Here is a 26,755-nt window from a genome sequence, read left to right on the forward strand (position 1 = left end):
TGAAATTAAAAGATGCTTGCTCCTTGGGGGGGAGGAGTGGGGGAAGGGAAGCTATGACAAACCTGTATCACGTATTAAAAAGCAGCGACATCACTTTGCCGACAAAGTTTTGTATAGCCAAAGCTGTGACTTTTCCAGTAGTCGTGTACAGATGTGAGATTTGGACCATAAAGAAGGCTGAGGGCTGGAAAATTGATGCTTTTGAGCTGTGATGCTGGGGAACTCTTGAGAGCCCCTTGGACAGCGAGGAGGTTAAACCTGTCATCTTACAGGAAATCAATCCTGAATATTCATTGGAAGGACTGATCCTGAAACTCCAATACTTTGGCCACCTGATGCGAAGAGACCCTAATGCTGGGAAAGACTGAGGGCAAGAGGAGAAGGAGGTGACAGGATGAGATGTTTGCATGACATTACTGACTCAGTGAACATGACTTTGAGCAAACTCTGGGAGATAGTGAAGGACAGGGAAGCCTAGCTGCAGTCCATGGGGTTGCAAAGAGCTGGACACAACTTAGGGACTGAACAACAACTTGTTTTAAAAATGTTCATTCATAAAGATTTAAAGTATATTACAGTGAAATACCTGCATGTCTTTTGCTTAGTTTCAGCAACTAACATTTTGCTTTTTTTTTTTTCTAAGCAATTCAACAACTAGCTTTTGTGTGTGTGTCCAGCTCTGCCACTCTTCACAGGCATGGTATTTATTGAGTGCCTGTTGTATGCTAGGCAGTGTTCTAAGTGCCAGAGCTACATGAGTAGGTAAAACAAGCAACATTCCCAATAAGTCCCTTTTACCTGTGAGTGGGGAAAGCAGGTAGTACACAGTATCAATATGTGAATCAGAGTGTCCAGAGGTGGTGTGAGCCATTAAAGGTCCAGGTGAGCACCACTGCTACTCACAGTGTCCCTGGCTCATCCCCAGGTCCAGGTGGAGGCAGTTTTTTCCTGTATTTAAAATCCTGGGTTCTAATTATATAAACACATTTATTAGTTATATGTAATGATGTCAGAATAACAATGTCAATATTATTAACACTATGATTATTGAAAGTAGTCTAGATTTGTTTTGCACTTCTTCTTGCTGTTAGGATATATCCCATTTGGGGTATGACCTTAACTCTACAGTTTCACTTGTTTGCTTTTTAAAGTTACATTTTTAACATTTTGATACAATTTTGTTTTATGATTATGTAAACTTGGGAGGAAAGTCATTACCAACCTAGACAGCATATTAAAAAGCAGAGACATTACTTTGTCAACAAAGACAACATTACTTTGTCAAACTTTGTCTGTCTAGTCAAGGCTATGGTTTTTCCAGTGGTCATGTATGGATGTGAGAGTTGGACTATAAAGAAAGCTGAGCATGGAAGAATTGATGCTTTTGAAGTGTGGTGTTGGAGAAGACTCTTGAGAGTCCCTTGGACTGCAAGGAGATCCAAACAGTCCATCCTAAGTGAGATCAGTCCTGGGTGTTCATTCGTAGGACTGATGTTGAAGCTGAAACTCCAATACTTTGGCCACCTGATGGAAAGAGCTGACTCATTTGAAAAGACCCTGATACTGGGAAAGATTGAGGGCAGGAGGAGAAGGGGACAACAGAGGATGAGATGGTTGGATGGCATCACTGACTCGATGGACATGGGTTTGGGTGGACTCCAGGAGTTGGTGATGGACAGGGAGGTCTGGCGTGCTGCCAGGGGTCGCAAAGAGTCGGACACGACTGAGCGACTGAACTGAACCGAAACCCTATATGGTTTCAAAGTCCAGTACACAAAAGAAAGTGCATTCAGAAGACTTGCTTCCCTCCCTGTTCCCACCAGTCTCTTACCACGCTGCCCTATCAGTAACCATTTATCAACGCTGTGGTTTCTGGCTCCATTCCAAAAAATCTGAACGTCAGTGAACAGTAGTTCTTTCCCACTGGCCCACATTTTGGCATATTCCTGTCAGTGTCCAGCCACCTCTCCTTTGCAGCATCTGGGCATGTCCCTTTCTCCTTTATGCAGCTGCCTTCACCTCCCTTGTGAATGTGCTGTCATGTATTCAGCCAGTCTGCTATTACTGGACGTCTCTTGCCATAAAATTAGTGCTGTAATAAGTAGCTTTGGTTAGGTCTTTTCAGTTTTGCCAGTTTAATTTTAGGATAGATTCCTAGAAATGGGCATTTGTATCTGTTTTTCTGTGTGTTGCCCAGTTCCCTTCCACAGGGTTGTAGGATCTTGTATTTCTGCTGGTGAGCTTTCCTTACAGCCTTGTGAACAAAGAATGTTGTCAAATATTTGGTATTCTGGCAATCTGAGAAGCAAGAAATAGCATCTTGGTGTAATTTCCTTTTGCATCTTTCTTGGAGGTAAGGTTGAGCATCTCTTCATATGATTAAGAGCCACTTTCACTGACTTCTCTGTGAACCTGCTTGTTGGTCTCTTCCCTCTCATTTTAGAAGCACTATAGAGTTAGACTGTAAAGAAAGCTGAGCACCAAAGAATGATGCTTTTGAATTGTGGTGTTGGAGAAGACTCTTGAGAGTCCCTTGGACTGGAAGAACAAACCAGCCCGTCCTAAAGGAAATCAGTCCTGAATATTCATTGGAAGGACTGATGTTGAAGCTGAAACTCCAATACTTTGGCCACGTGATGCAAAGAACTGACTCATTGGAAAAGGCCCTGATGCTGAGAAAGATAGAAGGCAAAAGAAGGGGACAACAGAGGATGAGATGTTTGGATGGCATCACCAACTCAATGGACATGAGTTTGAGCAAGCCCTGGGAGTTGGTGATGGACAAGTGTGCTGCAGTCCATGGAGTTGCAAAGAGTCAGATATGACTGAATGACTGAACTGAACTGAACTAATTATGTTAACCCTTTGTGACATACATTGCAGATTTTTAAAAACTTTGTTCTTAACACTAGGATTAAAAATTGCAAACACTTACAGTCTTTTTTGATGCAACTGACAAGTTATATAAGCAATCGATATGATACCAGAGAGATGGTATAAAGAGTAGACTCCAAATTCACTTTTAATAAATTATTTTATTATTATTTTATTTTTGGCTGCACCGTGTCTTCGCTGCAGTGCGGGCTTCTCTAGTGTGTGAGCTCAGTAGCTTTGACTCACAGGCTTAGTTGCAGTTTGCAGTATCTTAGTTCCCCACCTAGGGGTCAAACCATGGTCCCCTGCATTGGGAACATGGAGTTGTAGCCACTGAACCACCAGAGAAGTCACCAGGACTTCTTTATAGCATGGAGTACAAGTCCTTTTTTGGATATATATATTTTGCAAATATCTTCTCCCAGTTTATGCTTTGCCTTTTCCTTTAATTTTGAGGAACAAATGTTCTAAATCTTGATGAGTTCCTACTCATTGAATTCCTTCCTCAAAAATTCCTGCTCTTTGTGTTCTATTTAATAAATCTTCACCAAAGATTATTTATTTAATAAATCTTGACCAAAGTGAAGGTCAGTAGGTTTTCTCTTATGTTTTCTTTTAGAAGTTTCTGCTGTACATTTTGGTTGATGATACATTTTGAGTTAAATTCTTTAGATGGTGTGGGGCAAGGATTGAGATTCACTTTGTTGGCATATGGTTATACAATAGTTACACCACCATTTGTTGAAAATGAAACCCCTAATTTTAAATAACCTTATGTACATTAATTTTATATGTGTTATGTATAACATAAGTTGGAAACACTTCCTCCAGTTCACCATTTGTCTTTTTATTTTGAATATAAAGGTGTTGGTCCTGCAAACTTTATTTCTGTGTAATTTATCATTTGTTTTCCCTTATTGTTGCTTGATTTCAAGCTACAGTAAAATTCCCCTAACTTCCCAGTTCTGGAGGAATCCACCCATGTTTTCACCCAGTACTCATTTGGTTTTGTTTCTGTACGTTTAAATCTCCGTTCCATTTGGACTTTATTCTGCTAAGAGATGCAAAGAGTAAGTCTAGTTTTGTCTTTTTTCCAAAAGGCTATCTTGTTACCCCGCTACCACATAGGATGAGATTGGTCCTTTCCCCTGAATCTGAGGCCATCTTTCTATCACATTTCCAGTTGGCAGTGGTCTCCCCAGTCAATGTTCTGATGTCTGGAAGATTCACAGTCTGGCCCATGAGCACAGAAGAGCCTGCATACAGAATAATCCTCACAGAGTACCTGCAGTCAGGCCACCTCCACCTCCCCCCATGCCTTTGTGTTACTTCCAGGGAAGCCCAGGGGCCAGTGTCTGCCAAGCCCCAGGGGAAAGAACCAACCTCATCCTACGTGGTTGGGTGCTCTGGCGTGGCCTGCACTGTCCTCAGCCATCAAGGCCCTGTTCTCCACTCAGACCTGAGTTGCCTCCAAAGCCACGGAAACTTCAGGATGGTCCTGGCCCCTGGCTCTGGTCTCACACACCACTCCAGTCTCCCTGCTTCTCCTTGCATGGAGAGGCCATGGGTGTCAAGGGACAGTTTTTCCCCTACATTCATCATCTGTGAGGCCTGGGCTGTGGGATCCATGGAGGAGTCTCCCAGAACTCTGCCAGCACATGGAAATCATGGCACAGTTGTTACCAGAGAGCCACCTGGAGCCTGGGCCTAGGGGCCCCAACTGGCATTTTTCACCCAGGGAGCTCTAAGGCAGGGCAGCTTTGAGCTGTTAGGGCTGCTTTTCTGTTGTTCTCACGGAGCTGGCATTATTGGCTGAAGGCAGAAGTGTATGGATGTGGAAATCAGGAGCCAGGAGATTGTCCTCCTGATCTCTAATTCTCGAGGTACGTGGGAAGGGGTGAGGGCTCTGGGAATCTTGTGCAGTCATGGCAGCCAGGCTTTTGTTAGAACAAGGAGTTGAGGGAGAAGTCACAGTACAGAGGAACTTGACGTCCATAAACCAAAGACCAGAGTGGAAGAAGGTGTGGAGGCCAAGCAGGGCTTCTAGTTTTTTGAAGGTATGAAAAGCTTTATTATTGACATAAAGGAGGTCTCTGAGGAGGGTAGAGAAGGCCTCTGGAACAGGTCCGAGGTGGCTTGAGAGCAAGAAGGGTCGGCAGCCTGGGCCTCTACTGCGGTCAGCAGGAGAGGCTGGAGGGATGGTCCCTGGGCACAGGTGAGGGCCTGGATGCTTTCAGTCTCCTGCTGGCATCAGAGGGCAGAGCACCCGGCTGGCTTTTCTGCTTTTCCAGATGTGGGCACGAAACGAGGAGGACGAGGCCTCAAGGTGCCAGCCTGCTAGTCACCACTCACCCTGATGTTTGATGAGAGACACACCATGTTTCACTCAGCTAATTCAGAGCTTTTTAAATGAGCTGTGTGGACTCTGCAGCCTGTAGCAGGTGAAACTGACAAGGGTGCCTTGGCCACTCTCAGTAAAACTTGTGACTCCGGAGGGGATGAGGGCATGCAGGGGAGGCCTCGTGTTGTGCCTAAGTATAGGGAGAGCCATCTAGAGACCTTGACTGGTATTTTGGGGCATCTGTGAGGCAAGAGATTCCTGGAGCTTTTTACGCCAAAAGGTGCAACTCTTAGGTGACAGCACAATTTGTAAAAATGTACAGATGAGGCTGTTTGAGTCAAGTCACTGGGTGCTAAGACAACTGCCTGGTGTTTGGCCAGTCATGCTGACCCTCCAGTCTGGCCCTGTATCAGGGTCGTCCTGGTTAAAAATGAGGAGCAGCTCCCCTCTGAGCTCCATCTTCCATGACGGTTGGCACTTCTCTGCCTATAGTCTTGGAACTCCCACTGCTGTTCCCCCGAGTTCATCCCACCCTGGAGCTCCCCAGGTGGACAGGGTCCAGCAGCCTGACATCTGGAAAGGGTCTGAGAATAGGTGAGGCTATTCCTCATGCAGGTGGAGCAGGCCAAAGGCCAAGGTTCAGCTCCATCCTGCACCAAGGCAGCTCAGCAGCCCCTAAGCTTGTTGGGTACTGCTTCTGTCACCCAGAGCGTAATGAGCAGCTGGGTACAGAGGGTCATGGGCTCAGGAGGTCCAGTTTCAGTAATTGCAGCTCTAGTGGCATATTGTATGGGGGAAAGAGGGCAGTTTCTTGCATCAGAAGCCCTTGGACAACTGAGTGCCATCATGAGTGGTCCAGAGACTCCAGGAGGCCTAGCAGGAGGTGGCTGAAGCCCCTTCCGTGGAGGAGTCTTGCACAAATTTGGTATTGCATCAATTTTAGCCTCTTGTTGGAGGGGTCTCCGACTCCGTAGCAGAGGATGTGACAGCGCACCATGTACAGCAGGGCTGAGCAACACAGGCCAGCAGCAAGCCGGCCAATCAGCGACAGAGTGGAGTAGAGGCGGACACAGATACTTACTGAAAAAAGGAATCATAAATCAAAGCCAGACTGGCAGAGGAGGAGCGTGAAGCCAGAGGAGCTGCCTTACAGTAAGAATAGGAGCAGTCTTGTCAGGCTGAGGCCAAGTCTGGAAACTGTATCCCATTAGGTGTTGCCAGGGGAGAGGGGGTGGGATGGCGCCCAAAGTGTAGGGGAGGCTATGACAGGGCCTCTGCAGGGCAGCAGGGACAGCTGCTTCATGGGGCCTTGGAGGAGACGCTAGGCAGCCCATGCCACGCAAGCCCATGGACTTGCCTGCGCATCCGAGTCACCACTCCACCCTCTCTTCTCTTCAGCCTCAAACCACCTCTCCCTCCACATTTGCAACTGCTGGCCTTGCCTCTACTTCCTTGAGAACTCAGAAGCCAGACCTTCCCTTCCCTTCATGACTACAAGCCACTGCCTCCTTTCCTCCTGGAACAGTGCAGGAAGGGTCCCCCATCCTTCCAGGACATTCCCAGGTCAGGCCCTCCCTGGTGGCAGAAGTGTGGCTTCTGGGCTAAGTTCCCCAATGCAGGGAGTCAGGAGCCAATGCCCACCTCTTAGGGGCACCTAGGTGCCCTGTAAATGTCTGATGATGGATCCAGGAGCATGTGGAGAGGAAGGGAGGAGCATGTAGAGCAGCCCCTGGGGGTGAGGCCCAGGACCAGAGCTCAGGAACTGCCTCATGTACAATTGTGCTGCAGCCTGAGTGGGGCCACAGGGCCTGAGCCACCGCAGAGCAAGAACACATAACCACAGACTGCAGATGGACACCACGGAGAGCGGGAAGCAGGGAGGGTCAAGTTCCATTACCAGGTAGGATTGGGGGGGTGGGGAGGTTGACAGCAACCAGACCTGAAAACTCTCAACCTGACATTATGAAAAGATACCAGCCACAACCACTGACAAAGGACTCAGTCCCTTGACTAGTGAGCACACGGAGGTCTGTGGTTGTCTCAAAGCAAATGTCATTTACTTTCTTGGTTATGTTCCTTAACAGTAATAAACTCTATGGATGAGTGCACAGCCTCTATAATCCTTTCCCTTCTAACAAGTATAGCTGTCTCATAACAAACTGGAAAAACAAACAACAAAGAGAAATGAGCTCACAGGAGACAAGGGTGATGGCATGGGACTTGGGAGAAGGAGCAGGACCACAGGACGGTCCCCAGTCTGTGGACGGTGGCCTCGTGGGCGGTGGCCTCGTGGGCGGTGACCGTGGGGTGGACGGAGTGAGCGAGAGCACGTCAAGTCTGGGGAGGGAGAGTGAGGCACAGCCAGGGGGTCAGGGTGAAGCTGCGAGGGGTTCACTCCCTGGTGTGGATCAACTGGTGCTTGGTCAACTTTGACCGCTGGCTGAAGGCTTTTCCACAAGCCGTGCAGTCGTAGGGCTTCACCCCAGTGTGGATCCGCTGGTGCTGGATGAGAACGGAGCGCTGGCTGAAGGACTTCCCACACTCACTGCACTGATAGGGCCTCTCGCCCGTGTGGATGATCTGGTGCTGAATGAGGTGCGAGCTCTGGCTGAAGCCCTTCCCACACTCGACGCAGGTGTAGGGCTTCTCTCCAGTGTGGACCTTCTGGTGGTGGATGAGGTTGGAGCTCCGGTTGAAGGCTTTGCCACACTGGTTACACTCGTGGGGTTTCAACCCATTGTGGATCCTCTGATGCTGAATGAGAGTTGAGCTCTGGCTGAAGGTTTTCCCGCACTCAGTGCATTCATAGGGCTTCTCCCCCGTGTGGACCCGCTGGTGCAGGATGAGGTTGGAGCTGCGGCCAAAGGTCTTTCCACACTCGCGGCACTCGTAGGGCTTGTCTCCCGTGTGCACACCCTGGTGCTGCACGAGTGCGGAGCTGTGGCTGAAGGCCTTCCCGCAGACGCCGCACTCATACGGCTTCTCCCCCGTGTGGATGATCTGGTGCTTTCGGAGCACCGAGCTGTAGCTGAAGGCCTTGCCACACACAGCACACACATGAGGCTTCTCCCCGGTGTGGATCCTCCGGTGCTGGATGAGGCTCGAGCTCTGGCTGAAGGCCTTCCCACACTCACTGCACTTGTAGGGCTTCTCCCCCGTGTGGACCCTGTGGTGTTTGATGAGGTTGGACACCCGGCTGAAGGGCTTGCCACACTCGCTACATGAGTAAGGCCTCTCCCCAGTATGGACCCTCTGGTGCTTCCTCACGTGTGAGCTCTGGCTGAAGGCCCTCCCACACTCAGTACACTCGAAGGGCTTCTCCCCTGTGTGGACCCTCTGGTGCTTGACGAGGTTGGAACTGCGCCTGAAGGCCTTCCCACAGGCATGACACACGTATGGCTTCTCGCCAGAGTGGATTCTCTGGTGCTGGATGAGGTTGGAGCTGCGCCTGAAGGTCTTCCCGCACTCACTGCATTCGTAGGGCTTCTCGCTCACATGGGACTTCTGGTGCTTTTTAAGGCTGGAGCTCTGGCAGAAGGCCTTCCCACACTCAGAACACACATGCAGCTTCTCCCCATGGTGGGTAAGCTGGTGCTGGAGGAAGCCTGTGTGTGTGCTGAAGAGCCTTCCACACTCGTTACAGATGAAGGACTTGTGTCCAGTGTGCACTGTCTGATGCTGAGTAAGACCGGGGTCTCCTTCGAAGGTTTTCCCACACTCGCTGCATATGAATGGGCTTTCGGCCACGTGAAGTCCTGTGCAGCTGGGCAGGTCCAGGCTGCAGGGCAGGCTCCGTATGCCAAGTGGATGGGGCCTCCCCTCTGCAGGAGGCCCCTGACACTCCACTGGGCTTGGGCTCCGGCTGCAGCTGCTCTTGATGTCATCACAGTCCACCTCTCTCTCTCCTGAGGGGCTCCTGAGAAGCATCTGTGCTAGAGTGAAGGCTCCCTCCTGGTGAGGGCGGTGCATCTGCCTCTCATCCTCAGGGACCCCCCAGTCTCTTTCTTCTACACCACCATGGAGTCCTCCAAGCTCAGGTGTCTGGGGAGCATCACTGCCAGAGCTGTCTGATATTTCTACCTGTGATTCCAAGTCCTCAGAAACTTCTTCCTTCTGAACAAACTCCTGGCCCTTAGTCCTGGTGTCCCAGCCTGAAATGACAAACAGAAAGTCACATGGCGCCCCCTCCCCAATGGTCTTCATGCTCTCTCCTTCCCTTTAGCCCATCTCAGCTGAAATACATCACAGAAGATGACTTCTCTGACCATTGCTCCCAACAGGGCTCCATATCCCAAGGCTGGAGCCACGCAGGGGTGCTGAGTGGGTGGGTGAAGAGCACCCCACAGTACTCTCAGCCTCCTTGGGCCTGTTGCCCTCTGACCTGCCCGTCGGTTCAGGAATGATTTCCATTCGCCTACTGAAATTTCTAGAATCTCCCCCAACAGCATTTTGTCTCCCCACGTCACCTGGAGGCTTCTATTCTCCTCAACGCAGACCCAGCTGTGTCGTCTGCTCAGCCTGACTGCCCTGTGCATGTGTCTGGTGGTGACAGTTTGTATTCTGGTCACCTGACTCATGGCCCAGCTGGAAGGCCCTGCACAGAGTCTGTGCCAAGACCCCCTCCGTGGAGCCTGACTGTGTGGCTGCACACAGTGAGGCCACCTGCTTCACCCTCCCGCTGACCATCAGGCAGGCCTGTCATCACACCTGCAGGTGGGCTACCATCTTCCCCCAGGGCCCCAGCTGTGGGGCACCAGCGGGGCTCCCGCGGGGCTCCCATGTGTGATAGGCGCACAGTGAGGGCTTCAGGGACAAACAGGGTGGTCACTGCAGGAAACAAGGGTCTGGACAGGGTGGCCCAGGGAGCCCCGCCCTCTCTTGGTTGCACAAGAAGGGACATAGCTTTTCCATGAAAGGTCACAGAGGACCCATTCTAGGCTCTGTGGCTGCAGTCTCTGTCATAAGGTCTGCTCTGTTACAATCCTTAAAAAACTGAACTGTTCTTTGCTTGCAGGTCATAAACAAATGGTGAGTTGGATCTGGCCTGTGGGGCATGGCTCGCTGACCCAACTGAGACAAGATCATTGGTGTGGCTCCTGAGGGAGTGGAAATGGGAACTGCTTTGCGGGCCAGAGAGACTATTGGCCTGGAAGGATTTTACTGAGACGGGAAACAAGAGTGAGTCCTATGGGTGAGGGTAATGGCATTTTTTATTTGGTAGACTGGATACAATTCTCTGCAACATAAGAATTACTGGAAACAATAATGAAAGTTCTTTTTTTTTTTGAAAGGAAATATAAAGTCAAAAATATGCTTTAAGAAAATTTTTCATTAAAAACACTGGGTTTAATGGTGAAGGAAAAGATGTGTAAACAAATGCACTTGTTTGCCACACTGCCCCCACAAGTGTGGCACCGACTGGCCCAGCCAGCACACAGCAAACCTGTTAGACTTCCCAAGAGGAAACAATGGAGGCCTGTATGATTAGCTGCTCCCAGGTTTGTGAAAAATGCCCCATTGGAGCCATGCTCACAAGTCCTCATGTGGCTGTGGCTGTCGAGGGGCCCAGCAGAGACTCAGCAGCACCTGCCCCGCCACACAAGCCCCCAGCGGCACCGCAGCCTCGGCTGGGGGCTCCACCCCTCTCCATCCCCACAGGGGCTCTGTTATGTGTATTGAGGTGGAGTTAACAAAATAACTGTTTTAAATGAACACTTCAGTGGCATTTAGTACATTTACAATGTTGTGCAATCAGAATCTGTATCTTGTTCCAAGACATTTCATTTCCATCACCTCAAAGCCCCAGTGCATTAGTCCATATCTCCTGGCCCCCAGCGCCTGGTGACCACCACCTGCATTTTGTCTCCATGGATTTACCTCATTCCTGACCTTGCATGTGAATGAAATCATGATACACAACTTTTGATGTCTGGACTCTTCCTCTCAACCTAATGGTTCTGCAGGTTCAGTCACTGCGGCAGGTACCAGTGCTTCACTCCCTTATGGCTGAATAATATTCCACGGTACAGGCACAACACATCTGGTTTCTGCATCCGTCCACTGAGGGGCATCTGGGTTGCTTACACCTCTTGAGTACTGTGAACAGTGCTATGAATATGACATACGTGTACTTGACGGGTATTTGCCTTGAATTCTGCGGGTATGTATCCACAGTGGAATTACTGCATCACACGGTAATGCCAGGGCTTCCCAGGTGGTGCCAGTGGGAAAGAATCCCGCCTGCCAATGCAGGAGACATGTGTTCAATCTTTGGGTGGGGAAGATCCCCTACAGGAGGGGATGGCAACCCACTCCAGTATTCCTGCCTGGATAATCCCACAGACAGAGGAGCCTGGTGGGCTACACTCCATAGGGTTGCAAAGAGTCAGACACAACTGAAGTGACTGAGCATGCACACATGGTAATGCTAGGTTTAAACTTTGAGGAACTGCCAAACTGTACTCCACCATGGCTATACCATTCTACATTCCCACCATTGTTGGTGTATAGAAACACAACTGATTATGTGTACTGACCTGTACTCTGCAATTCTACTGAATTCATTTAATATTAGCTCTAGCAGGTTTTTAATGGATTCTTTGGGATTTCCTATTATATATACAGGATTGTGCCTTATACAAACAGAGGTAGTTTTATTTCTTCCTTCCCAATTTGAATGCCTTTTTTTTTTCTGGCCTGATTGCTCTGGTTAGAACTTCCAATACAGTACTGAAGAGCAGAGTTGAAAGCAGGCATATTTTCCTGATTTATGGGGAAAACCTTTTAATATTTCACTAATGTACATGATGTTAGCTGTTAGCTGTGGGTTTTTCATGAATGCCCTTTATCGTGTTGAGGAGGTTGCCTTGAATGGAGTTCTCAGTGTTTTCATTATGAAAATGAATTTGGTTTTGTCAAACACTTTTTTTTTTTTTTTGCATCAATTGAGATGATTCTAGCTTTTCCCCTTCATTTGATTAATGTGGTAAATGACACTGATTGGTTCTTATGTTGCACCACTCTTGTGTTCCTGGGTTACATCCCACTTGGTCATGGGATATAACACTTTTATTAATGCTGCTGGATTCAGTTTGCTAGCATTTTGTTGAGGGTTTTATATATACAGCCACAAAATGTCTCAATGCATAATTTTCTTTTCCTGTGGTGTCTTTGATTATCCTTCCTTTTGTATAGTTTGCAAGCTTGACAAAACAGCATACATCCTTCTTTAAATGTCTTGTGATGCCATTTGGCCCTGGTTTGTTAGTTTTAAAAGTTACAGATTCAATCTTTAATTGTTATAAGTCTGTTCTTACTTTCTACCTATTCTTGAGTCACTCTTGGTGATTTGTCTTTTTAGGAATTTAGCTCTTTCATGTAGGTTATCTAATTTGTTGGTGTGCAACTGCTTTTTACTCTTTTTTACTTTTGTATAGTCGGTAATAATGTCCCCATCCCATTTTCACTTGATTTTCAGTGTGTTGTTTTTGTCATTTGTTGATCATTTCAAAAAAACTTTTAAATACATTGATTCTGTTATTGCTATTCCAGTCTCTATTTCTGCTCCGATGTTCATTATTTCCTTCCATCAGCTCTGGGTTTCGTTTACTCTTCTCACTGACCCCTAGGATGTCAAGTTAGGTACTGCTGTAAGGCCTATCTATCCTCCTCCCAATATAGGCATTGACTGCTGTAAATTTCCGCTCTGGGCTTCCCTGCATCCTGTGAGTTCTGGGAGTTTGTGGCTTTGTTTTCATTTGTCTGTACGTATGTTCTAACTTCCCTTGTGGTTTCTTCTTCGACCAACTGGTTAAGAGTGTGTGGTTTTACTTCAACAAATTTGTGCATTTTCCAGTTTTCCTGCAGTTATTGCTTGGAGATGATACTTTATATTATTTCCACATTGATTGAGACTGGTTTTGTAGTCTAATATATGGTCTACATTGAAGAATGTTTCATATGCACTTAAGAAGACTGTATCTGCTCCCTTGGACAGAGGGTATATCTATGTCTCTTAGGTCTATTAATTATAGTATTGCTCAAATTCCCTGTTTCATTACTAAACTTCTGTTTAGATGTTTTTCTTGACTTTTGGAAGTGAGGTATTAAAGTCTCCAACTGCTACCGTAGAAGCATCTCTTTCTTCCCTCAAATCTATGCCTGCTTCATATGTTTTGGGTTCTTTTCAGTGTTTATGTTAATCACTACTCTATCTTTTTGATTAATTGACTTGTTTATCAATATATATCAAACTGTGGTGCTGGAGAAGACTCTTGAGAGTCCCCTGGACAGCAAGGAGAACAAACCAGTCAATCCTAAAGGAAATCAACCCTGCATATTCATTGGAAGGACTGATGCGAAAGCTGAAGCTCCAATACTTTGGCCACCTGATGTGAAGAGTCGACTCATTGGAAAAGACCCTGATGCTGGGAAAGACTGAGGGCATGAGGAGAAGGGGACAACAGATTAGATGGTTGGAAGGCATCAACTCAGTAGACAGGAGTTTGAGCAAACTCTGGGAGACAGTAAAGGACAGGGAAGCCTGGCGGGCTGCAGTACATGGGGTCGCAAAAGTCAGACATGACTAAATGACTGAACAACAATCTTCCTGATTAATTAACTCATTTATCAATATATTATATCCTTCTTTTCTCTTGTACAGTTGTTTGACATAGTTTACTTTGTCCAATATTAGTTTAGCAACCCCAGGTCTCTTTTGTTACTATTTGCATGGAACATATCTTTTTCACCTTTCACTTTAAGCTTAGTTTTTCCTTTGGAAGCCTCCTGAACTAAGCCTCCTGTAGACAGTATATAGTTGGGTCATACTTTTTTAAATCCATTCTGTATTTGCCTGTTGACATATCTGCCTGTTGACAAGAGTTTAAACCATTAACATTTAATTACTGACAAAGAAGGACTCACTTCTACCACTTTGCTTCTTAAATCTTTTCAATGTCTTTGACCTTTGTGTTCCTCATTTGATCTATTACTATCTTCCTTTGTGTTCAGTTTATTTTTTGTAGCATACCATTTGATATTCTTCTGTATTCCTTTTGTGTATATTTTAAAGACACTTTCTTAGGTGTACCATGGCGATTATAATTAATATTCTAACACCTAAAACAATCTAATCTGGCCCTCTCCCTTCAGCTTTTTTGGTCCCCTGCCCCATCTTTATCGAAATAAATTGCCGTAGAACATCATGTATCTTTTTATTTAATAAAGAAATTTACTTGTTTGGGGCTGTGCTGGGTCTTCACTGCTTTGCATCATCTTTCTTTCGTTGCAGGGTACTCTTTAGCTGCAGTGCACAGGCTTCTCATTGCGGTGGCTTCTCTTGTTGCAAAGTATGGGCTCTAGGGGCACATGGGCCTCAGTAGTTACAGCTCACGGGTTCTGGAGCACTGGCACAGTAGCTGTGGTACACAGGCTTAGCTGCACTGTGGCATGTGGGATCCTCCTGCAGCAGGGATTGAATCTGTGACCCTGAATTGGCAGGTGGATTCTTAACTTCTGGACCACCAGGAAAGTCCATCATATTAAGTTTAAAGTGCACAATGGGATGAATTGATACACATATATATGCAAATGATGACCACCATAAGGTTAACTGACATATCCATCACCTTGCACAGTATCCACTGTGTGTGTGTGTGTGTGTGTGTGTGTGTGGTGAGAACTTTCAAGATCAACTCTCCTGGCAGTTGACAAGTACACTATACATTATTAACTACAGTCACCATGCTGTATGTTGAATCCTCAGAATAAAGCCATCAAGTTTGAACTGTTAACCAAAGTAGCCACAGCATCATACAGAAACTCCACTCCTATACAGATATGTTGCTACCTTTATGTTGTTGCAGTCACAAATGTATCCTTACATGTTATATATTAAGTAGTATAGGTTTATGATCATTTCACACATGTCTTTTAAATCATATAGGAAATAAAAAGTGAGGTTATAAACCAATACAATACTAGCTTTTATCCTAACCTATGTGGTTAATTCTATCAGAGATCTTTGGTTCTCTGTATAGCTTTGAGCTCCTGCCTAATACCCTTTCCTCTTAGCCTGTAACACTTCCTCTGACACTTCTCACAGGGCATGTCTGTTAGTAATAAACACCCTGAGCTTTTGTTTATCCAAGAATACCTTAACTTTGTCTTTACTCTGAAAGATAATTTTGCCAGATGTAGAATTCTTAGTTGGCAGTTTCATTCTCTAAGCAGTTTAAATATGTCATCCCACTGCCTTCCAACCTCCAAGGGCTGATGAGAAACTAGCTGTTTGTCTTATTGAGGATCCCTTATACAAGATGGTTTGCTTCTCTCTTGTTGATTTCAAGATTCAATCCTCCAAAAGTTTGATTATAATGAGTCCTGGTGTGGATCTCTTTGACTCTGTCCTACTGGGAGCTTGCTGAACTTTCTAGACATGTAGGTTCAAAGCTTTTTTGCATCTTTCATCAAATTTAACATGTTTTCCACCCCTTTCTTTCTCACCTCTTTCTTGGACTCCCATGTGTGTGCTGGTTTCCTTAATAGTATCCCACTGAGAGGGTAACAGGCAGGAAGGCTAGGGGCCCCCAACAGAGGAAATAGGCTGCAAGTGTCAGACGTTGTTTCTCTCTCTCTTAAGCAGCAGGAGGAAACAAACTACAATTGTCAGATTTTTTTCTCTTCTCTATACAAAATTAAAAGGAAGTTTCTTTTAAAATTCTGTGTTGCCATGATGACACCTGAACTTAACTTTTCTCAAACCTGAGCTAACCAATGAGTTTTTCTTATGGAAATGTTTTTCTTAACATTAAGCTATGTTAATGAACTATGTATTTACCTTAGACTCTATCTTTCTTCAAGTTGATTCCACCTAAGACTCAGAACCGATAATGGCTCAACAAACCACTATGTTTTACTCACGGAAATGTTCTCTTAAACTATGTGAATGAGACTATGTATTTGCTTGGAAATCTGCCTCTCTTCAAGATTCATGTCAGTTGTTTTATGGTCCAGGATGACTCACTTGTGCCAATGTTATCTCAAAACGCATGTTGTCGGTGAGGGGCCTGGTGCCACTCTGAGTTTTCAGACATTTCCTTTTAACAACTTGCTAATTCTCATTGGAGAAGACTCTGATGCTGGGAGGGATTGGGGGCAGGAGGAGAAGGGGACAACAGAGGATGAGATGGCTGGATGGCATCACTGACTCGATGGACGTGAGTCTGAGTGAACTCCGGGAGTTGGTGATGGACAGGGAGGCCTGGCATGCTGCGATTCACGGGGTCGCGGAGAGTCGGACATGACTGAGTGACTGATCTGATCTGATCTGAATAGGTATATAACTTCTTGCTAAAAACTAGCAAGGGAGCACTTTTTCTGCCCCCTTCTGATGTCTATATCAGAAGCCTTCTCTATCTCTTTTATACTTTAATAAATCTTTATTACACAAAAGCTCTGAGCAGTCAAGTCTTGTCACTGACCGCAGATTGAATTCCTCTCCTCCAGAGGACAAGAATCCCAGAGTCTTTCACAGCTCTGCAACAACCTTTCACCACGAGTCTGTTAGGCTCTGTTCACTTTTCTTCAACTTTTTTCTTTCTGCTACTCAGACTGGGTAACTTAAGTTCACCAGTTCTATAGCCTGCTCAAACCTGCTATTGAAATCCTCCAGAAAACTCTTCACTTCAGTTACTTTAGTTCTCCCTCCAGGACTTCTTTATTTTGACTGCACCACGAGGTATCTGAGATCTTAGTTCCCCGGCCAGGGATCGAACCTGTGCTCCATGCAGTGTGAAGCAGAGCCTTAACCACTGGAGCACCAGGAAGTCCCAGCTCTAGGACTTCCACTCTGTTTCTCTTTATAATAAATAAAATGTGAATTGTATATTTACAACTATCTCTACTGACTTTTTCAGTTCGTTCATACATAGATTTTAGTTCCCTGTCCATGGTTTCTTTCAGATCTTTGAGCACATTTAAGACAGTTTATTTATAATCTGTTAAGTATCTGTGCTTTTTCAGGGACACTTCTGTCAATTAATCTTTTTCCCCTGAATGGGCCAGCTGTATTTTCTGCTTATTTGTATTCTTTATGATTTTTTTGCTAAAAACTGAACATTTAAGAATATCTACTGTGCTCTACTAGGACACTACTTCAGCACTAATTATTACTCTGCGTGGCTCCTGGCTTCCACAGATCGCAGAGATCAGCTGGAGGTGACACTACAATCTTCATAGGTCTTTTCTGAGTATACCTTCTATCTTGGGTTTCTATACATGGCTTTCTAAATTCCCTGACATATGAGGGTGCTTTTGAATGTCCTCATTTCTCCGCCCTTCCCTCCTGGGCTTTAGGAAGTTGACTGTACTATTAAGTGATGTCCCAAGTGCCTGTGGAAGTTCAGTTCATGTTTCTATGTTTTGAGCCCAGCACTTTCCACCAAGTAATTCTGAGTTAGGCAACACAGAGACAAACACTTTGATTCAACTCTTTTTCCAACCCCACACAGGGAAGAACAAAGTGGTTTCTGAATAAGTTCTGCTCTGCTCCCTCTGGAAGCAGGCACCAGGTCCCACACTAGGAACACAGGATGCTCACTTTCAATATGCTGCTGAACCAGGAAGTATCTGTGAAGCTTTCCTTTTTAAGTTGCCTTTTTCTTGATTTAGCATTTGCTTGGTTGCTGTAAACCTGTTTTCTAGATTTCTGACTATGTTGGTCCTGATAGCTTCTACTTGTTTTTGTTTAATAGTTTATGTGAAGAAATGGGTGTCTGGAGCTGCCTATTCCACTATTTTGCTATACAGTGGCTTTTAAAACATGAGCTACCATCAACCTGTGTTTTACCTGGAGCAAGGGTCTTGACCTAACTCGCCATTCTCTGCTTGGCACACCCTTGGTCATCTGACAGCAAGTTTTTCCCTCAGAGCCACTTCTTGGCCCCATCATGCCTCTCATCCTCTACCCATCTCATCCTTCCAACACACCTATGACCATCTCTGCCCTTAGCCCAACCTTCTCCGGCCACACAGAGTCTGCCCACGATACTCTGCCCACATGTCCTCAGTATAATACTTCCCATGTAGGTGTATTCTTGTAAAACAGCCATCATCAGATCCCAGCAAGGAAAGCTAACAGTGAGTAATTCCTGATCCCTGCTGAAAGGGCCACAGAAGAGGCAACTTGGTGAGGTGTCTTCACGAAGGACTGTCTGGAATCTAACAGGGATGGGAGCAGCTGGGCAGTGTGAATGCAGCCAGGAGGGAACAGGGCCAAGGCCTGGAGGACTAGGATTAGACCTGAGGGCAGGACTACCACCAGTCTGGCAAGGAAGTTAGGCAGGGCTCAGCTGGTGATCATCATGTCACACCCTCTATTTCAGGTGAAGAAACCAGAGTCCTGCTCAGGGCACCAGGGCACCCAGGTGCCAGGCCAACTTCCTCTGTGACCTCCAGCCTTGGCCCTGCAAGTCCACAAGGCATTCTGCCCCAAATGCTGACAGGACACCTCCAGAGGTAAGTGCAGGGGAATGTAGACCAAGTCTCCCCAGAACAAGGGCATCAGTGGGGAATGCACACCCAGTACCTGGCTGCTGATAGTGAGGGGAGGTGGCTCCTGGCTCAGCGTCACCACAACAGAGGGAACCATGAAGTGCAGATCCAGGGTGGGTCTCGGCAGGAGCATCACTCCACACAGGCCTGGGCTCTAGGGGTCCAAGGGGATGGTCCAGGAACTGAGAGCTCCACTGCTGCCTCTTTAGAGCATACTCTGAGGCTGGGCATGGCTGGGACCTGGAGACCAGCAAGGACACAGGTGAGTGTGCAGAGGAGGTAACTCCAGCGGTTCACTGGCACACCAGGCAGGGGTCACTTCCTCCACCCCTCACCCTGAGACCTCAGGAAGGCCTGATGATTGATACCACATTCTCTGATGCTGGAACAAATGGAGGTCAGCCAGCCAAGGAGACACAGACTCACAAGCCAGGGCCACAGGTGAGATACTGACCACAGAGCAAGGTGACCCACAGTGCCTGTGAATACACCCGGAAGGGCCCAAGATTGCCATGGTAAGAGGAAGCAGCTCTCATGGCGCCTGTACCTGCTGTGAGCCACCCTGGTCCTGACACAATGCCCTGAAAGTGGACCAACTGACCTTCACAGGGAGCAGCAGCTTCAGAGGCCGGGCTGCCAGGGGAGCCTCACCACCGACCCATGGAGTCATCACAGTGTCACTCTACTGGCCAGCCTGAGTTCTGCCACCCAGCAGCATCCGCAGTGGTTGTCCCCACCCCACCCTCCTGGGCTGTCCTCCCACTGCACCAGTGGCTGGCTCCCTCTCAGACTCCTCCTTAGCTCCCTCTTCACGCTGGTGTCCCAGGATTCACTTCTGCATCCACATCAAATTCCCTGGCTAATCTGTCCAGTCCTGAGGTACCAACATCCTTTACCCCATGAAGACTCTAAAGACTGGCCTCATCTCCAGCTCTAACTGGCATCTCCAAGTAGGGAGGCATGCCCAATCAGGCACAGGATGGGACCGCATGTGGACAAGTTACTGATTTTCTCCCCCTCCCTACTGTCCTGTCTCTGAGCATATGCACCATGCCCTGGCCAGCATCCCACCTAGGAGGGGGCAACATCCCTCGGCCCCCGATTCACACCGCACCATAAGCAGGTACCACTGACCCCTTTGTCCTTCAGTAATGAAGACGAAGCAGGAAATGTTGGCAGACACTGCCTCCCAACCCTTGGACTGACTTTCTCCTCTTGGACTCATGCTTTCAGTGTTTCCAAAACACCCACTACATGTCAAGGTATTCTGAGGACAGTGTGACCATCACCCTCACGGATTTCAGTGGGAGACAGGTAACAGCAAATGCATCAGTGAGACGGGCAGGTGCGCTGGGCACAGGTAGCAGAGAAGGGGCAGAGCCTGGGGCAGGTGGGCATTTCAACCAGGTCCTGGCTGGAAAGGCAGAAGAAGGCAGGGGTGAGACAGGACAGAGGTGTGAACACAGCTCAGAGGCAGTTCCTGGGGGAGGCGGGGGTGCACAGACTGCAAAAGGCTTTGACTACCTGAGGAAAGTGAGGCACCAGCCGCATTTCTCCACTGGGAGGCAGAATTAATGAAACATCTCAGGAAGATTCACCTGGCGTGGCCGCTCGGAGAGACGGTGCATAAGCAGGGAGAACACTGACTCAAGGCACTCATCCATGCAGCAACAGAACAGAGCAGGGGGAACCTTCACTCTCTCTCTCCCCATGGGAGAGTCCATCCTTTGTAGTATTTATTCAGTTCATTTTAAAATCTTGAGGTTATCATCACTGCCTCTGAACAGGGGCACAGTCACATGGCTCAAAATTCAAAAGGTTAACGAGAACATAAGGTGACACATCCCCCAGCCTGCCATAGTGCCCATTCCCAGTTTCCAGCATGCCCATCCTGGTTACTCTAAGCTTACACAAGCAAGCATGAGTATTTTTTCTTTGTCTTTTTATTATAAGTTACACCAAACTATGTCATTTTACATCTTGTTCTTCTCACTTTAGTATTTGTGGGATCCTGTCCAGGAGGTAGCAGGATGCTCCTCCCCATCCATGTCTACATCCTAATCCCCGGGACCTAAACTATACAGCAAGAGAGATTTTGCAGAGGAAATTAAGGCTACAGGCCTGAATTACCTGGTGGACCCAATCTAATCACGCGAGCCATTGCTGACTCGGATGCATGGATCGTGTGTGCAAGGAGTGGGGTCTCCAGGAGATAAGGACAGTCAGCAAGGAAAAAGCAACCTCAGGAGTTGGATTCTACCAATGAGCTTGGAAGCTGATTCTCCTGGCTAAAGGCTCAACCTGGTGCTAAGTAAATACACAACTGTGAGGATTACTAGCCACTACTCCACGGCAGACGGCCACAGGATGGGCCTGACCCATGCTCAGTCCCACTCCCCTGAGGGAGAATAAATCCGTCCCCGTCCCGTGAGATCCCTCTCCACCCGGAGGGCGAATCCACCACCGAATGTGCCAGAATCGGGCGTCAAGCGGCAACCCCATTCATTTCTCCCCCGGCTCCGGACAGCTCTAACGTTCGCACCAATTCCTGAGGCCCTTCCTCCGCCCCAACCACGCGCGACAGAACAGCACAGCACACCTGCCGGTCGCTCTGCGGCTGCCTCGCTGAGCGGTTCCGCCGCCCGGCTCCAGGGCAGGGATTGCTCGGCTCTGTCGGGCAGCGTCCACAGGGCGTCCCTCACACGCCCTCCCGTCTGGGGCCCTCCGAGGCTGCAAGCCGCCCACGATTCCACGGCCCCACGCGCACCCGAGACAGGCCTCCCGGGGCCAGCACCCACCGCCGGTGCATCGGAGTCATAGGTAGAGCGATCAGCAACTCGAAGACGCCACAGCGCGAACAGCCGCCGCCTAGAGCTGCTCGGGGAAGAGCGCAACGAAGAGATACCCAGGCGGCTCGGCCTCGAGGTGCTCCGGAAGTCCCGCCTCAACTTCCGGCTTGCGGACCCGCCAGCCCTACCCAATGTGGCTGCTCTAGGCTGAGGGAGGAGAAGTGACTCGGCGGCTCCACTCCTGACCCGGGACCAGCCCTCCCCACGCCTCCGCGAGGTGCTGGGAACCCTGGGAGACCCGCGGATCAGGGTTGGTGCAACAAGCCATTATAAATGCAGGAAGGACTAGGGACTTAGATACACAGGTACCTGCAATCAAAACAGGTTTTGGTTGATAAAAACATGCTGCATGAGAAGGAACATTCCCTCCATCAGTAAATGATCGCCTAGGTGTCAAAAGGCTCATTAGTTACATAGATAATACACATTTTGTGGGACTATCCATGGAACATCTACATAAATTGACCATACAGTTAGACCTTGCTGACAAAAGACACGCAGGTGAGAGTTGTGAGTTTTGTTTTGTTATCTTTATTTTTATTTGGCTGCGCTGGGTCTTAGTTGCAGTATGTGGGATCCAGTTCCCTGACCAGGGATCGAACCTGGGCCCCCTTCATTGGGACCGCAGAGACTTAGCCACCGGACCACCAGAGAAGTCCATGAGTTAAGTTTTATTTGGAGGAGAAGGGGACGACAGAGGATGAGATGGTTGGATGGCATCACCGACTCCATGGACATGAGTTTGAGTAAACTCCGGGAGTTGGTGTTGGACAGGGAGGCCTGGCGTGCTGCAGACCATGGGGTCACAAAGAGTCGGACTCGACTGAGCGATTGAACTGAACTGAAGACAGCCTGGGAGACAGCACTTCAGATAGCTCTGAGAAACTGTTCCAAAGAGTTAGGGGGGAGGTCATTATATGTGTGACTCTGGTGAAGAGGGAATACATGTAGTCAAGCACATATTTTTTTGCAGACGGTTTCTGCTAGTCATGAGGAGCATCGGTCACCATGAAGGATTTTACTGCTTTCCTAGCTATGAGGAGATATAAGAATTGGGCTCAAAAAATTGGCTCCTGAAAATATGTAATTGTCTGAAGACTGTTCTGCCTTTTTTTTTAACCAACTTTATTTATTTATTTTGTCTGTGCTGGGCCTTTGTTGCTATGCAGACTCTCTCTAGTTGTGGCAAGCAGGGACTGCTCTCTAGTTGCGATGCACAGGCTTCTTATTGCCGTGGCTTCTCTTGCTGTGGAGCACAGGCTCTAAGGCACTCGGGCTTCAGTAGTTGTGGCACATGGGTTCAATGGTTGTGGTTACCAGGTTCTAGAGCACAAGGTCAATAGCTGTGGTGCACAGGCTTAGTTGCTCTGTGGCATGTGGGATCTTCCTGGATCTGGGATCAAAACTGTGTTTCCTGCATTGACAGGCAAATTCTTTATCACCAAGCCACCAGGAAAGCCCTTTCTGCCATTTTTTCCCAGACCACAGAGCACCTCTTTTCTGCTCTCCACCCTGATCTTATTTCAGGGGGTGCTGAAAGCCAGCAGCTACAGCAACAAATGGTTTAATCCTTGTAGACCTAGACAAGTGCAGATTTGTAGAAGACAACACAAAGAATACAAATATTTTAAAGTATGCCTTTTAAACTATCAAAATTAGACTAGAAATATGTAATAAAAAGTTGACTCCCAAAACTCTAACTGTTGGAGTTTATGAAACACTGTCTACAAAACCTTTGGATGAAAAGTGATACCAGCTGGAAAATTACAGACTATTTATAAAGCAATGAAAGCAAAACACTTTATTCTCACATCTATGGAACTCAGTGTAAAGTATAAAATATAAACTATCCACTGAGTATTTTCCAGACAAAAATATATAAATATATCACCTTAAATACTTTTTCTTTATTAAAGAAGGCAAAAGCATTTATCTTAAAACTTAGAAAAAGGAACATTTCTCTGCATTGGCAATAAGCAATCAGAAAATGTAACAAAAAATGAAATCTCTTCTACAGACAGCAAGACACTCTGAAATACTGGGGAATTAACAAAGGGCACTCAAGACACTCAAAGAGCACTCAAAGACTCACGGTGGGACATTGCTCAAATGGAACTTAATACATGGCAACAGTAGCTCGACCATAAATGGCAAGAGGGCGGGTTGTTCAGTGGAAAGTGTTGAGAAAACGGCCTCCCTCAATGGAGAAAAGCAAAAGCAGACCCTGATCTAACAACACACACAGGTGCTGCTGCTAAGTTACTTCAGTCGTATCTGTGGTCTCTAAATGAACTACAAACCTACAAATGGAGAGCAAGGAATGAGTAAAATACAAAGGAAATATTTTTCAGACCCTAGGATGGAAGGGATGCTCTGACACCACTTCATATGATTGGGCTGGAAATGCTAGGAGCCTAGGTAATGCTGGTCAGCACTTGAAGTTCAAATATTCTTCTCTCACGTAAAGTCACAAGTCTGTATGGCAGTTTCCCCTAGGCAGTAATCAGGGACCTGGGTTCCCCCCCTGAGGATTTTCCACTGGCTAATTCACAGGGAAGAGAACGGGTAACAGGGATAAGGAGCTGCTTCTCCACTCTTCCTATGTGGTCCCCGCTGCAGCAAGATGCAGCCCCTTCCAAGAGAACAAACCAAGTCCCATCCAGTCCCTGAAGCAGCTCAGCTGAATCCCTCTGGACAAGGTGCAGCTTCTCCTGGTCCTTTAACTAAAGGCGACCTGGCCTGTGTCTTACACCCAACTTGCAGTGTGGAGAAGGAGGAGGATGGCAAACAGCAGCATCCAAGCTGCCTGCTGTGTCCAAGGGTTAGTCTGTTGCGAGGCTGCTGTGCATATGGCATGGATACTTTAAATGCAGTGATTGCACACACGTAAGTGAGCTGAGCCGTTGTCTCTGTGCAGAGTGTTCAGCGTCCCCTGTGGGCAACTTCACATGAGTGCTGGAGGCCCTCTCCTGGTGGGGAGGCATCCCCGGGACAGCACCCAGTACCCATACTCAGCTCCAGGAGGAGAGCTATGGGCCCTGTGCCTCACCAGGTCTGACTTGGCTCTCCGGCACCTTCACTGTCCATGACCTATCCTCATACCCACCTGAAGAGTGAGGCAAGAGGCTGCACTGGCCAGGACTGCCCAGATGTAGAGGGGCCACTGATTGGCAGTTGGGAGCTGGGTTAGCTTCCATTTAGTTCCACGTGCAAAGTCCCCATCTAGTCATGGGTTAAAGCCCGGGGTCCCCTGTCTTGTGTTCATTGCTTTCTATGTGCCTGCTCTCCTCCTGTCTCTCTCCAGCTCATGGTACCATGAGACCACCTGCAGTGCTGAGCTTGCTGACCACACTTGGTCAGTACAAGTCACAGGCCACAGGCACTGGGAAACTCCCTGCCAAGCTGTGCTCTCCTCCCCCTGTGCCTACATCTGTCTTCCTGCCACCTGAGTCTCTCTAGGGGGGCTCTGCTGAAAGTGGCAAGAAGGAACCAATCCTCGCCAACAGTCCAAACAATTCTGAACCAGCTTCTCTAGGGTGATAGTTATAGTCGTAACTAGTCTACTCCTAATATATCTCAAGCAAGGGTCATATCAAATGTTGTGGCATACATAGCAAGGGTCACCAGCTTCCACCTGTAACACTTCTGCCCTCACTTCAGTTCAGTTCAGTTCAGTCACTCTTTGCAAGTCCAACTCTTTGCAACCCCATGGACTGCAGCACACCAATCTTCTCTGTCCATCACCAACTGCTGGAGCTTACTCAAACTCATGTCCATGGAGTCGGTGATGCCATCCAACCATCTCATCCTCTGTCATCCCCTTCTCCTCCTGCCTTCAATCTTTTCCAGCATCAGGGTCTTTTCCATTGAGTCAGTTCTTCACATCATGTGGCCAAAGTACTAGAGCTTCAGCTTCAGCATCAGTCCTTCCAATGAATATTCAGGACTGATTTCCTTTAGGATTGACTACCCTCACTGCCTGACTATTAAGCCAATTGCACATGGAGTAGGTTGTGTTTCAGCACCAACCTACTCTCAGGTATCAAGTACTGGATTAGTTAGAATAAAGTTCAACTGATGTAAAGTGGCATCAGTGGGGCAGAGGGCTGTTTGTGCCTTTTCAGGGCTGTATGCCTGAAGAGGGAGGAGCATGGGCCCCATCCTGCCCAGAGCTCAGTCACTATTTCAGCCAGTGGGAACAGGACAAGGTGAGACCCTGAAGACCCACAGGTCCCTTCTGCCTGTGGACCACAGGCCACATCTCACAGCATCGCCCTTGGAAACATCACCTTTGCTTGGATGGGCAAGTGTCAGGTAAAATTCCACTCTGAAAAGGACAGGGAGAATGAAAACACAGTGAGGAAGATGAGCAGGCCCTCCACATCCACCACAGGGGAAATAACATGGTCCACACAAAGCCAGGCAGCAGCAACAGGAAACAGAAGATGAAAAACAGATAGATATCCAAGACAAAACCCACAAAAATGAGCCCAGTGAAAGGACATTTGAATAGACCGTGGCTGATACTAAGATAAAAGGTAAAGGTCTGTGGACTGAATCAGCACTTTTGTTCAGCAATTGATAACCATCATTATCTCTGTGTATTAATTACAGTTTTAAGAAATGTCAAAGCTATTTGTGGTAAAGTGTGCTTAGGAAGAGTATCACCAAGAGGTGGACTTTCCTACAAGCTTTTCAAAATTCTCCAATGAGTAAAGACCAATACAACCTCCAGGTATACAAGAGCCTGGGAGATAAGGCCTGAGCCATAGGTCAAGTCAATGTAAGGAGCTGCTACTGCTGCTGCTAAGTCACTTCAGTCGTGTCCGACTCTGTGCGACCCCATAGATGGCAGCCCACCAGGCTCCCCCGTCCCTGGGATTCTCCAGGCAAGAACACTGGAGTGGATGGGAAGGTCCGTTAACTTCTAAGAGAAAGTTTCTTTGATAGCAGGGGAAGTGGAATAAACTTATTACTGAAAAGTGCCTGAACAGCTCATACTGCTCACTCAACTGCATTCTCGCTCTGCCTCACTCACAATGCACTGCCCATTGTACCCATTCCAGGTTCCACTCATCTGTCCCCTCCAAAGGGTATGCACACGTGGTGCCAGCTTCTCATCAAATTCCCAGAACCA

At 47.6% G+C, this 26,755-nt stretch overlaps 1 protein-coding gene across 1 annotated transcript; it reads right to left on the reverse strand.

Annotated features, from left to right (window-relative positions):
* Positions 1-7,250: 7,250 nt before the first annotated feature.
* ZNF16 (zinc finger protein 16) lies at positions 7,251-21,676 on the reverse strand. The gene is given in 4 exon segments (XM_061438387.1): positions 7,251-9,366; positions 18,804-18,903; positions 18,905-19,009; positions 21,537-21,676. Coding segments are annotated over 4 exon segments (2,016 nt in total). The 5' UTR covers positions 21,588-21,676; the 3' UTR covers positions 7,251-7,606.
* Between the last annotated feature and the right edge of the window lie 5,079 nt (positions 21,677-26,755).

The sequence above is a fragment of the Bos javanicus genome, chromosome 14 (assembly GCF_032452875.1).
Source record: "Bos javanicus breed banteng chromosome 14, ARS-OSU_banteng_1.0, whole genome shotgun sequence".
In the NCBI taxonomy this organism is placed as follows: Eukaryota; Metazoa; Chordata; class Mammalia; order Artiodactyla; family Bovidae; genus Bos; species Bos javanicus.